The sequence below is a fragment of the Manis pentadactyla genome, chromosome 13 (assembly GCF_030020395.1).
Source record: "Manis pentadactyla isolate mManPen7 chromosome 13, mManPen7.hap1, whole genome shotgun sequence".
In the NCBI taxonomy this organism is placed as follows: Eukaryota; Metazoa; Chordata; class Mammalia; order Pholidota; family Manidae; genus Manis; species Manis pentadactyla.
This window is the reverse complement of record NC_080031.1, coordinates 107,297,452-107,311,394: the sequence shown is the minus strand read 5'-3', so window position 1 is coordinate 107,311,394 and position 13,943 is coordinate 107,297,452. Positions and strand designations below refer to the sequence as shown.

The following is a 13,943-nucleotide window of genomic DNA, read 5'->3' as shown; positions in this document are numbered from 1 at the left end:
GTGTCCCCTACTGCTTTTCTGTACATTCCCTCCCAACCATGACAGCATCTTGGATCCGGGGGGCGGGGTGGGGAGTGAACATTCTCTGTCTACCAATAGGCTTAGCAAGACAAAGGAGAAAGTTTATTCAGCTTCTGCAAAAAAAAAAAAGTTCCTAATAGGTAGGCAAGAAATCCCAGATGTGGTGTTCTGCCGGATTTGCTTTTACTGAACAAGCAGTTGAATAGACAGCATTGTGATCAGGAGGTTTCCAGAGCACAGGCTGTGCCCTCAGATCACAGAATCTAGGAGGAAAGAGACAGAAAAGACTGAAAGTCAGGGAGTCCATTCCCCCAACAGCTCCGTTTTATTCTCTACAGCAAATGAGACGAGCTCTGCAGAGCTCTCTGTAGGTGCAGGCGGGGAAGGTAGATGATTCAGAATCAGGGCATGTGTTTTCCCTCAGGGCCTTCAGCAGTTCTCCCGTGATTTGTCCTAGAAGAGAAGATGGGCAGGTCAGACACTAGAAACTCAGAGACATTGTAGAAACGTGGCCTATACATTTATAGCTGTACCACAGCCAGAGAAACCCGCAGATTCCTGCATCCTGCCAAGAACTCAGTTTAAAATCGCTTTCACATTCTATTCAGTCGATCCACTAAGTATTTACTGAACACGGAGTCCATACCACCAAGTGAGGTGAACGATACAAAAATGAACTCTGCTCTTGATTACATGTGACCTTTGTAGTAAGGAAAGAGGTAGGTGTCATCAACATCACTTTGCAGGGGGGGAGACTGAGCTTCAGAGGTTAGGGACCTGCCAGGGTCTCACACTCAGTCAGGGCTTCAGTCCAATTTCTCTCACACTAATGCATTATTATTATTATATTGTTTTAGGCCATGAGCATTTAATTAGCTATCTCCCTTGCCTGACTCATCCATGTAGCCATACACTCTTGAAATCAACATTTAAGCCATTAAATCAATGTTTGAAGTTTTCCAAAAAGGGGTTAAGAGTTCCTATGCTGATGGACAGTGACTGTCATGGGGTATGTGGGGGGGACTCGATAATGGGGGGAGTCTGGTAAACATAATGTTGCTCATGTGATTGTACATTAATGATACCAAAATAAATTAAAAAAAGAAAAGAAGTGGAAATACCACTGAAGGAAACCAGAGGACTCCTATGAGTGTCTCCTTATCACAGAGTCAGTGTTTCCTAAAAAGATCATCTCAGGTTAATAAAAAGACTTGGAAGCAATAAGAATAAACAATATTGATTAGGAAGAATCTGTCATGGAGGAGAAATACGAATATTATAGTAGAAATGGAAGATGTTAAATTAGCAAGTTTTGAAGACACACAGCTGACAGCAAGATTGAGAAAAGGGAAAGAAAACTTATAGGGATTTTTCCAGTGGAAAAAAGACATGAAACAGAATTGTGAAATGGTTTGCATTCTCTTAATCACAAGTTTGAAAGTGGCATTCAAACTTTTGCACCTATTCCACTTAAAAGAATCTTGCCTAGATGGCGCCTCCTTATCTAAAGGTTCCCATCATGTTTAAATGTTAAGATGGAATTTCTTGTACTTTGTACATATTGACATTTTTAAGTAAAGCTGTTCCAGCCTCTTTGGAATGTAAAAAAAAAAAAGAAAAAAGGGGGTTAAGAGTCTCAGGAAGCTTTCTGTCACATAACCACACATCGTCAGCCAGTGACCCCTGGCGCACCAGCCACACCATCACTCCAAGCTCCAGCCACCACGTTAGTTCCCACCCTGGCCCAGGAGGGTCCCTTGGTTCCCGAGTGACAGGCTACGGTCTTGCTGAATAATTGAAAATCATTGCCACGGAACTTAGGAGAGCCATTTACCCATCTCACAAAAGAAAGAGTGCTGGCATTTTCCGTAACGTAGGACTTGCCCACCAGGGCAGCCTGTACTCTGGAGCCAGCTTTCAGATTCGCCTGATAACTAAGGGGCGTGGCAGAGCAGAAAAGTGAAGTCAGGAGACCTACACCAGACCCAAAATACAGCAGTGGATAACTGGTCAATTGCAGGATCTCCCCCAGGCTGATTTTCTGTAAAATGGGCACGATAATGATCTCTGCCCTCATCACAGGGCTACTGAGGGGATGAAGAAGGAAAGAGGGCCCCAAACTCTGAAGAACCGCATGAATCTTGGTAGGTATTGTGCAATAGAACGCACTCCTTAGACAGTGAGCAAAAGCGTGGGTTCCAGGGTCTCAATCTTTTCCCGGGAAAGTTGTGGTTGCCCAGCCTTTATTCATTCTTTGGATTCCTGACTCTTGTAAAGAACCTTCTACCTGGACACACAGTTCGGGCGGCAGGTCCCAGCCTCAGGACGCGCACCCATAACAGCCGTCAGAGCCCTTCCGCCGTGACCGCCCACAGCCCCTCGGTGTGTCCAGATCGCATCACCGAGTCACGCAGAGGGGGCAGGTCCCAGTCCCGAGGCATCTTTGGTTCTAATGATTTGTTCCATCAGCTGACACCATAGATAATTCCTGTCATTAATAATGTCTCTTACATAACTCTAATGGAAAGAAAACACCCCAAAAATGAAAACTCCCTTATCTATGCTCAGCCCTCGCAAGATTCCTCATTATTGAATAAATACATCTTGCCAGCATTATCCTTTGGCAATTTCCTCATAAAGTAGGGAATTTCTGTCAAGTTGTCTACGTGACATTACAGCAAGATGTGGTCTATAGGATTTGCATAAAGATTACTCTTTCCTTCCTGTTCTGAGATGTATATAGCCAGGTGTGTTTGTGAGATGCAGGGACAGTAAATTCTGTCAATGACATGAGGAACAACCCACTAAGAGTTTATATGTAACAGAATAGCAAACAGGAACTAGGGACTAGAGCAAAGGCGTAAGTAAGCCTCTCTCTGCGGGTGGGGAGGCGCCCGGGGCAGGCAGGCGGCTGGTGAGACACAGGAGGAATGGAAGTAGACGGTCCGGGCTCATCCCAGCCTCCGCCTCCTCCGCCCCGCCCGCCAGCTGCTGCTGCGGGACCCGGAAGGCCGAGTTGGTGGCTCTTGTTTTTCCAGCTGCCTAGACCAAGTCTTGCTGAGTAGTTCTTTCGACTACGGTCCCATCTGGTGTCACTGAAGAGCCTCAAATCTGGCAGAATAGTTCCCAATTCCGTGATTGCCAAAGCTTCTTGTGGCGGTGGAATAGAGTAAGACCAATTGTGAATAATGATAAATAATTAATTATTAAACATAATTACTAGATTGTTTGTTTCTTATTAAGTATATTTTTGAATATTAACAAAATTTATTAAAACATCATTCATTAAAATTATTAAAAATAAGCACTGTGCCAGGTTCTGTTTCTCTAAGTTCAAACTTTGGTTTCTTAGGCATAATGATAATAGTGACAATAATAATAATGAATACCATTAATTTTGGGGCACTGTGCCAAATGTTTAAAACAAAACAGCAATAGGCTCACAGACACTGAGAAGTGACTGGTGGTCACCATGGGGAAGGTTTGGGGTGGGTGGGTGGGACAGGTGAAGGGGATAAAGAGGCACAAAATCTCAATCATGATATAAATCAGTCACTGGGATGAAGTACAGCACAGAGAATACAGTCAATAGTTCTCTAACATCTTTCTATGGTGACAGACAGTAACCACACTAGTTGGGGTGAGCATTTAAAAATGTAGGCAACTGTCAAACTACTGTGTTGTGTACTTGAAACCAATATAGTAATATATATCAGCTGTACTTAAATAATAAAAGTATACTAAAAAAATTCAATAATTTGGTGAGATCTTTGAAATCAAAGATATTAATGTGATTTGTCAAAGGTCTCATATATAAGGAACACCAAAAACTGGAACTGAACCCACATTTATCTGGTAACAAAAATGTTTCTCTTATTTCAAAGTTCTCAGTTTTTCTCCCCAACTTGTATATCATCTTGCCTGAAGAAGAAATTTCTCAAATGCAATCACCAGGGAGAACATCATACTCAATAATATTGCAACATCCTTATGTTTCAATGTAAGGATTTTAATCAAAGGTCAACTTTTCATGTTGGAAGACAGTTGAATGCAGTGTAAAATGCAAGGATGTGGGAGTCACAGAGAAATGGGTTAAGCCCGGTTCTGTCACTATCTGACCTTGCTTGGTCTCTGTCTGATCTTTTCATCACAGATCACAAAAAATAAAACCTACTATGCAAAAGCATTATGTTAGGGACATTGCTCATAAATAACCTATTAGTGATCCCGGTAAACAGTAAACATTTTAAGGTATTAACTACTATATCGTTATTCTCACATACTTTAATAATTACTTATCTCCACAATGAAGATGTGACCAAGTCTAGGCTTATGTGACCTCATGTCACTTCCATGTCCATTGCCCGGGGCAGGGGAGCAGCAGCACCGACTGGCCCACCACTGATCACGAGCACCCACATACTCACAGAGGCCTGCATGACCAAAGGCGTTGTGTTCAGGGCGCTGTTCTCTTCGCACCTCCCTTCCCTGCGGATATGTATATTCGTTTGGCGGATTCTAAGGCAGAACAGAGGAAGTTTCAAAGATCGGAAAACTCCCAATTACAATGAGACAAAAAAATCGATGTGGGTGACATGTGAGCTTCGAACCGGATTTGGAATCGGGGAGCGTCTGGGATTCACACTTGACTCTTTTCGGGTAGGCATCGTCCGGGTTTAGTGTCTCTTTACTGACTTAGCTCCAGATTTGTTCCCCAGCCCTGGGTCCATGCCCCCACCTTCCCTCACCTGTGTGTTCATGGGATTGCTGAGTGCTGGAAATAAACTTGGAGATCATCTAGTCCAAAAGTTATTATTTTATAGAAGAGAAAATGGGATCTCAGAGGGAGATTTGACTTTATTGAAAACCTATAATGTGACTTGGGGGTTGCAATATATATTTTATAAAATATATTTTACATAAATATAGAGAGAACATACATTTTCCCTATGTATCTTACACAATATAGCGATACACAGTCATACCATATGAATTTTATAGTTGCAATGAATCTTAAAAAGTGTCAACTTTAATGTCTTTCTCTTAAGATACATATCGAACATCTAACCTTTGCCTCTGGTGATGGAAAACTCAGTCTATCAAGGCAGTTCATTTTGTCTTTGAAAATTGCTCAAGTTGAAATTGCTTCCATATAGCTTCCTCCAAGACCTCACAGACCACGGAAACCTCTTGCCCAGGGTGGCCTAATCTCCTCCTCAGTGCACATGCCCAGTCCCTTTAGTTAAGCAGCTTTAATATTATTGTCATCATCCAAGTTTTCCGCTCTAAAGTTCCCTTGAATAGAGTATCACTGGTTGTAGGTTTATACAGTTAATGGAATGCTTAGAGAATATTGGATGGACAATTTAGGCCCTGAGGTTTACAATAAAAGGAAGTTGAAGGATTTCTGGGCTGACGGTGAAGTATATCTAGTAACAAATTCTCATTCCCTAAATAGGGATTTCTTAATTCTTAAAATGCTACAGGATCCATGCATGGATTTCAAAAGATTCATGTGTCCATGGAAGATATCATGCACACAGATGGTAATGTCACATCATTTTCTTTTCTAGAAAGAAGTGACTTCCTCCATGTTCAGCGAAGGGATCTTTGATCCCCAAATGTTTAAGGGAACTACTGTTTTGGGTATAATAATAGTTTAGTGGAGAGAAAAGAAAACTGTACTTAGATGCAAATCAACAAAGGTTAAAACCCTGTCTGATATACTTCTTAGCTTTATGACTTTAAATGCATCGCCTGGATTCTCTGGGCCGCAGCTTCTGCCTCTGTACAGCGGAGCGAGTAGCGCTCGGTGGCAGGTTGTTAAGGTGGAGTGACAGGGTGAGGGTGTAAGTGCCCCACCTACACATGTGAGAACACATAGGCATTCATGTCTAGACTTTATTCGAAGTGTGTGAACTGCAGAGTGGCCTTTTATGAGTTAATTTGAAAGGAAATAAATGCAAATTAAAAGATTTTTCCAGGATTGGAACACAGGATTTCAGGCCCATTCTCATAGTCTAGGCTTTGCTTATAGTGTCCTAAGAAGGACAGAACAAACACGGACTGCAGCGTAAGTCCAGAGTAGGGTCGCTGGGAAAGTCAAGAGCTGCCACAATGCTTTTATTCAAAGTTGGTTAAACCGAGGCTGGGAAAAAGGTGGTGCATGTGAATGGCGGCGAGGGTGAGGTAAGATATGAGCACAAAAACAGCAAAGCTACAACCAGTGACGAAAGCACTAGAACCTCTTGCCTATAACTTAAAATAAAAACAGCAATTCTTCTTAAGCCTGTGAAGTCAGCTGGCTCAGAGAACGGCCTGCACTTCTCCACTGAAGAAACTGGATTTCAGCATGCTGAGGTAACAGGCCCACAGACGCGCAGGCAGTGATACACCCGAGAACCCACACCAGGTCTGCTGTCTGCGGCAGCGGGCTTTCTGTGCCGTGACACCGCCTCCTGCTCCGAGGAGGCTCGGAGAGGCTGGGAATCTGTGACTACCAGGCAGTCACGAGAGCCACTGGAGGTCAGAGGCCGGGGGGACTCTCTGCTGCAGTGATTCTCATCTTTTCCTTCTCTTTACATAAAGGATGGATGATGTTCACACTCCAGTGAGTGTGCATGGGCTTAGAGAGATTTTCCCTAATTGTTGCAACCCCATCATTTTTTTTTCCTTTCTCTTTCACTCAGTAAAGTATATAAGCAATTTCATTAAAGGGATAACCTTAAATCCTCCCTATTTTAGTTTATCAACAAGATCACAAAACTTGATTTTTTTACTGCTTTGACTAGTAAAATGATTGCAGCACACCTCAAGTTGGTACCAGCATACTACTGTGGGTCGGCGCGGTAGTCAAGAACCTCTACACAGGAAGGTGTAATGGTGTAATTTGTATACTTACAAGTTTTCATGACAGAGCATGCAGGGATTGTTGTACGTCTGGCCATCATCACCACAGACGGGCTGTAAAGTCTTTGGGCAAAGATAACCCAACCTGGGCAATATTCGGTATTGTTTGCACATCTCAGAATCCTGAACAAGCAAATAGAAATCAGATTTGCTTGATGGCACTCAAGAGAGATGCGTTTGGGAAAAAACCTTTTGATTTCCTCAATCACATTTGGTTAAAGGATTAGTAAAGAGTCTGTACATAGTTTATATAGTGTCGCATGGATTTAATCTCCTGGATTTAGCTTTTACTTGTTTAAGACAAGGAAGAACAGAACAGTAAGAAAGCAGAAACCCTGCATGATACTGGGCACAAATAAATTGCGGCATGCCCACTGGGAAAAACTATCATGCAAAAAGTTTCCTTTTTGTCTTTCTTAAATGAAGGAACTGGTTATTCACAATCCAGAAAAGAAAGACTCAGAGGTAAATACTAGTTAACTTGGTTAACTGCATGGAGTTTTGAGTACCAGCTCCACCATGAATTGAATGAATGATTTACCTAACTTCCCTGAGCCTCAGTTTCCTCATCTAAAGAACATTAATGATAACAGATCTTGCCTCCTATTGTTTTATGGAATCAAATCAGATAATACACTTAACTGCATACATAACACCGTATTTGGCACATACTAAATGCTCAGAATATGTCAGTTGTCCACGTGTTTCCTAAGGTAAAAAACAGTATTTTTCATGTAGAAGAAGGAACATATTTACTCTTTATAGTTTTGAAGTGTGAATTCAATACTAATAATAACTGTATTAAATGAAAAATGTAGGACCAAAGGAAAAAAAACAGGAGGAGAAATGTTAAAAAGCAGGATTATGGAAGTCTTAAATTCAGTTATGTCAGTAATTATAAATATGTATAAGACTAAGTACTCCAGTATAAGAAAATGCTTATCAGACTGGAAAAGCAAAAAGACTCAATTATATAATGTTTACAAGAAGTACACTTTAAATACAGCTTTGCATTTCAACCAATAGGTTGAAAGTAAAAGGATGGAAAATGTACACATGCAAACATTCATCATACAGAAGCTAGTATATCTATATTAATATCATATAAAACAGAATGTAGGACAGCGAGTATTATCAGAGATAAAGAAGAGGATTTCTAATAATAAAATAACAGATTCATTAATAACAATTCCAAACATGTATAAATCTAAGATGTAGTTTAAAAATATGTGAGGCAAAAATTGAGTGACTAAAAGCAGAAATAGGCAAATTTGAAATATAAATGGAAATATTAACTTACTTCTTTCAGTAATTGATAGCATAAAGAAAAAAATCAAGATCTTGAATATTTGAAAAACAAAACTAATCAGTTTGAACCTAAATGCTATCTATAAACCTCTATAACCAGCAACTGCAGACTTCACATTCTTTTCAAGCACACATGAAACTCACCAAAATAGACCATATCCTGAGCTGTTAGGCAAACGTCAATAAACTTCAAAGAACTGATATCAAAATATAAGTTTTATGATCACAGTGCAATTATACTACTACTAAATATGACAGCTTACAAAGTTCCTTGATATTCAGAACTAATTAACACACTTCTGAATAACTCATCACTCAAAGCAATCATCCTGGAATGTAGAAATGTTTTGAACTGAATGGTAATAAACTATCAAATCACAGCAGCTAAGCAGCATTGAAGGGAAAGTTCTAACTACATAATTGGAAAAGAAGAAAGTGTTAAAGTCAGTGATCTAAATTTCCATGTCAAGAAGCTAGCAAATAATAAGAAAATTAACCTCAAATAAAAAAGAACAAGATAAATAATAAAGAAGGGAATGAAAAAATGGATGGCTGAATGGATCCCAGTGGATGATGAATAGGACCCTCCTCTCCCCCTTCAAGAGAGCTCAGCTCAAAGCTGGACTCACGCTGGGGGGCGGCAGGACGGGGCTTCTTTCTGGCCTGCTGGTGACGGCTTATTTCTTGACCTTAGTGCTGACACCACAGGTATGATCACTTTATGACATTTCATTTAGCTGTACATTTATTATATGTGCACTTTTTCTATATGTGACTATTATACTTCAGTAAAATGTTTTTTTTTAAACAGATGTTACTATTCACAATAGTCAAGATAGGAAAACAACCTGAATATCTAAATGTCCATCAATGGATGAATGGATAAATAAGACTTCACACACATATATATGCCATAGAATATTATTCAGCCATGAGAAAGAAGGAAATCCTACCATTTGAAAGAACTTGGATGAACCTTGAGGGCATTATGCTACACGAAATGTCAACAAAGAAAGAAAAATACTGCATACTATCACTTATATGTAGAATCTAAAAAAGCCAAACTCAGAGAAACAGAGCAGAATGGTGGTTACTGGGGGGAACGAAATGGGGAAAATGGGGAGACATTGGTCAAAGGGTACAAACTTTCAGTTATAAGGTTAACAAGTTCTGGGGACCTAATATACAGCCTGGTGATTATAGCTAATGATACTGTACGAAATACATGAAAGTTGGTGAAGAGATCTTTGATTCTCCACCCTCCGCCTCACCCTGAGCCTTCCTGCACAGGTCCTAGAAATGCAAGGAAACACCAAACAGCACGTCTCGAAACCCCTCGTCTCCCTCGCCGCTCCCTCCCTCCTTCACTTCCCTCGTTCTCCATGTGGGGTGCACTCTTGACCAAAGGGCAATCCACAGGAACCTAACGCTATCAATGTGACGATCATTATTAAGGACAGAATAAAGACATGTTCTCTGCAGTCTTGAAAAGCAGATAGAAAAGGCAGCATCATGCACGCACACTATTGATTCACTGACACTGAGAAAACATCTGCAGAAAACAGAAAAAGACATCAAGGAAAGAAGCTACAGGGCATGCTTTGGATTAATTTATTACCTGAGTCGTTAAAATCAACGTCACCAAGCTACCTGAAGCCTCATTTCACATGGAGTGTCAGAGATAAGCAAGCACTTGAGCTGGTAAAGAATTTTACTATTTGTCAACCCACATTTCTTCCAAGGAGGAGAGACTAAAACAATAATTGATACACACTGTAGGAGACATTCTCTACAAAACCGAGAAACACATTAAGCGTCAAATCCAGAAAAAAAAGATGTTATTGTATCCCAAAGTGACAATATTGGCAAAATGAATTTTCTTTGAAGCAAAAGATTAGCATCTTTATTATCCTAAAACTGGAGAAGCATTCAAAATTCTGAGGATGAGCAGTAAAACAGTTATCTTCGTAGGTTTTAAGAAACAACCTTTGCATAGTTTGAGGGCTTGGTACTTGATTTTTCTTCATTCTTTTTTCTTTCATTAGCTTCTCGCTCACTGCAGAATAAAAAAAAGCATTATTATTGAATTTGTTTAACCAAGTATTTCTCCAATTCTAAACATTAGCAAATCTAACACAATTTTCTCATATCCAAAAATTACCTAAAATGCTCTTTATACTAATGAGTACTGATTGTTGGAATTTTCATAATATTTTTGTGGCAATGCTATTAACTTTCATAAATTCAGTCACTATACTGTCATCCTAAATTATATGAACCTATACGACCAATTTCTTTTTCCTTAATCAAACTTATGGCTCTCATATAGAGTTGCTTCATTTCTTTTTATTTTTCTTATTAAATTATAACTAAACTCTCCACTATTGATTGTTTTCTATATAGTTAAAGGATGTGAAGGCTTGGAAACATTTTTTTAAATGCTATCTCCTTGCATCCCTGTCCTGTATAGCTATCATGTCCTTTATATACAGGAGGAGCTGAGACGCTGTAAAGCGACCTGGCCTGTCCCATGCTCCTTAGTTCATAGGCTTCCCCTTTGAAAGTCCTGATTCTATCACTGCACAATAGCTTGCGATCTCTTTCCAAGATGCTCCAACCATGATTATGTTTTTCATTATCAAAATAAAAATTTCTTTTGAAAGTGCTTTGGAAAGTGACTGCCATCTTCTAAAGTGAAGAGTAATTATTCTATTTTTAATGTATGATGCCAAGTGCCTAAGTTTTTAATTAAGAGGAACTGTTTTTTTTGCAAACAGGCACAACATATCAAACTAAGCCATAAACCTCTTCACGTACAAGATGCTCCGACACATGGCACACTTGTTGGGGTGCATCTTGCCGTATGGACCTCGAACAGGATCATAGTCTGAGGTGCACACCAGCTTTCCATTTCTCACCATGTCCCGGAATTCATGGCACTGATCCTGCAGGAAGGAGCAAAAAAAAAAAAGATGTTACTATGATAATCTGATCTTCACAACTAAATAGAAAATTGCTTGGTTAGATACAAACTCATACACTTGAGGGGGAAATAAAAACCTAGGGAAAGTTACATCTTAGAGATGGAATATGTTTTAAGGCACTCTAATTCAATATCTGCTTAGGAAGTGAGAATCCTCTGCGTAGCATCCCAGGCAAAAAAGTGTCTTGCCCCCCTAGAATTTTGCTACCATCTAAGGCAGCCTGCACAATTTTTAGACAATTTTCACTAAGCTGAGCCCCAAATCTGTCTCCCTACAATTCCGATCACTGCTCTGCACATAGAAAGCTCTGGAATGAATAAAAGATGCTCTTTTGGCAAGACATAAACATGTCAATCCAGTTTTAGCTTTGTTCCTCAAGAATAAAAATTAAAATTTTTTTTATCAAGTCTGTCTTTTAACAGTCACTGTGTTGTGTCTCTAATGGATTTCCTTTGCTTGTTATTTTAAAAAACCTCTAAGATAAACACTCATTATCCCCTTTTACAAATGGGAAAACATAAGTCTCAGAGAGATTAAGCAGTCAACGTCAATGAGGGATTGTGATCAGAGATCTGCCAACAACCAGGCTCTCCTTCTTGTCTTCTTTGCTTTTACCTGGCAGAGAATAAAATTCCTATACTTTTATAAGAAGATAGAGCTGCCTTTTTGTTCCCTGAAAAATAAGAAAACTTTAAAAAGAAGACAGTATAACTGGAGTCCACAGGATCTGGCCTCTGTTAAAATTTTATGACTTCCTTTAATCCCAAAGAGTCAAAGTTGAGATACAGAAAGATTGCCTTAAAAAACACTGCTAGTAACTTAGACGGTAGTTACCCTTCTTTCTTTAAATTGTGATACCTGTGAACAACTCCACACCTACTTTTACATGCAGCAGTTAAAGAAATTCTCTGAAATTGAATACTGAACCAACATATAAAATGTCTCAGTCATCATTTTTAGAGGTTATGAGAATTAGTTCCTTTTCCTGGCACCCAAAATGTCACATACATATACGTCTATGAGAGTGTCCACCTGCCTGTATTGCAACCTCTGCTTTATTGCTTTATGGGTACAATCCCTGGCTTTTCTATTTACTACCTGTGTGTAATTAACCTCTCTGAGGTTTTCTTAACTGTAGTATTGGAATGATACTGACTACTGCATCGGTTTTGGCCAGGTTTTATTTATGCTTTATTGAGGTATAACTGACATACAATATTATATTAGTTTCAAGTGTACAGTGTGGTGATTTGACATTTGTATGCATTGTGAAATGGTCACTACAATAACTCTAGTTACCACCTGTCACCAAGGTTGATACAATGTTATTGGCTATGTTTCCCATACTGTATGTACATCCCCTTGACTTATTTATTTTATAACTGGAAGTTTTTACAGAGCAAATGTAAATATGAAGATGCACATGCTGTAAAAATTTTCACTTTGCATGTGTAGATTAGACCATTGCTCTCTTTTTTGCCACAGATGTGCATGCATGCACATACACACAATAGCTAGATATTTTCTACTTATACATATATAGAGATTATTATTTTTTGTTTGACATTTCTCAAAACAGATATTTTTAAGTGAAAAAAACTGATCCAGATTAGCCAGGAGAGATCCTTTGGAGTTATACAATGAAGTCTTTTCTCAAAGCCGTTCACCTACCAAAATGCCTACCAGATTCATTTCTTTTTAAATGATAATTACTATTAATTTTTCATCTATTTTTGTCAGTATGGACCTAATGAAAAGGTGGCTTATCATGGGAAAACCTCTCTGGTGAAACTTCTCTAATTCACTTTTCTAATTGGAGTTCAGGGATGGATTAGAAAAGATGATGTGGCATCATATTCTATCTATTAGTGTTGTAAAGCATTGGACGTTATTTTTAAAGCCCCAAAATGAACACAAGTTGGCAATGGAATGCCACGCCAAGAATCTATCATCTAGATAAGTCTTTGATACTTTCTCGTTTGTAATTTCAGTATCTAATTGCTTGATGATATGTTTTAACACTTAAGAAAAGAAATTCACTGGATAACAATGACAATTTGACTGTTGTCACGGGGCCCACGGACACGTGGTGGCTGCAGGAGGGTCCCTTTCAGGGCACTGAGGAGCGCACGGCCTCTACAAAATCAGGCCGGGCCTTGCTTGTCCACCACTGTGCCCACAGTGACCGGGACAGACCGACGTCCCGTGAGTATCTGTTGAATGAATCAGCTGCATGAGCGGCCGCCCGGGTCTAAGCCTCGGCCTGCCCACCACGCGCTGCCACCTGCTTTTCATTGCTCTTCTCTCCTGTGCGTCCCACGTTGTCCTTGTCTTTCTGTTTTCTTTCAGCAGCTTCTCTCTCCCTTGAAGAAAAAAGCGTAAAGAAACAATGCTAGCAAAGGGAACAGACACCTCATCAGTTACTGGATCTGCTTTAAAAATGTGTTGTTTTCTCACACTGATGAGAAATGACTATTACTACTTGAAGACTCACAGTTACAGGGCCATGTTTGGAAACTACTCACAGCCGTTCCTTACACATAGAGCACTTATTGCCGTGCGTCCTGCCATTTGGACCGCGGACAGGGTCGCTTTCTCGGGTGCAGATGAGTCGTCCGTTTTTCATTTGGCCTCTAAACTCATCACATAGATCCTGAAAAGAAGACAAGGTTATATTGGAAATGACTGTTTTCACATAGTTACTGGATTTGGCTTAAACAT

The 13,943-nt window shown here is 39.7% G+C and overlaps 1 protein-coding gene across 3 annotated transcripts in view; it reads right to left on the bottom strand.

Moving 5' to 3' along the window:
• Positions 1–315: 315 nt before the first annotated feature.
• SPINK5 (serine peptidase inhibitor Kazal type 5) overlaps positions 316–13,943 on the bottom strand; it is a 62,485-nt gene continuing 48,857 nt past the window's right edge. For all 3 annotated transcript variants that reach the window (XM_036894516.2, XM_036894545.2, XM_036894531.2), the window contains 7 exons: positions 13,748–13,875; positions 13,507–13,585; positions 11,056–11,183; positions 10,225–10,294; positions 6,923–7,053; positions 4,449–4,539; positions 316–474 (listed from right to left, as the gene is read on the bottom strand). In XM_036894516.2, coding sequence (XP_036750411.2) covers positions 451–474; positions 4,449–4,539; positions 6,923–7,053; positions 10,225–10,294; positions 11,056–11,183; positions 13,507–13,585; positions 13,748–13,875 — 651 coding nt within the window. In that variant the 3' untranslated portion in view covers positions 316–450. The remainder of the gene's footprint in view (positions 475–4,448; positions 4,540–6,922; positions 7,054–10,224; positions 10,295–11,055; positions 11,184–13,506; positions 13,586–13,747; positions 13,876–13,943) is intronic.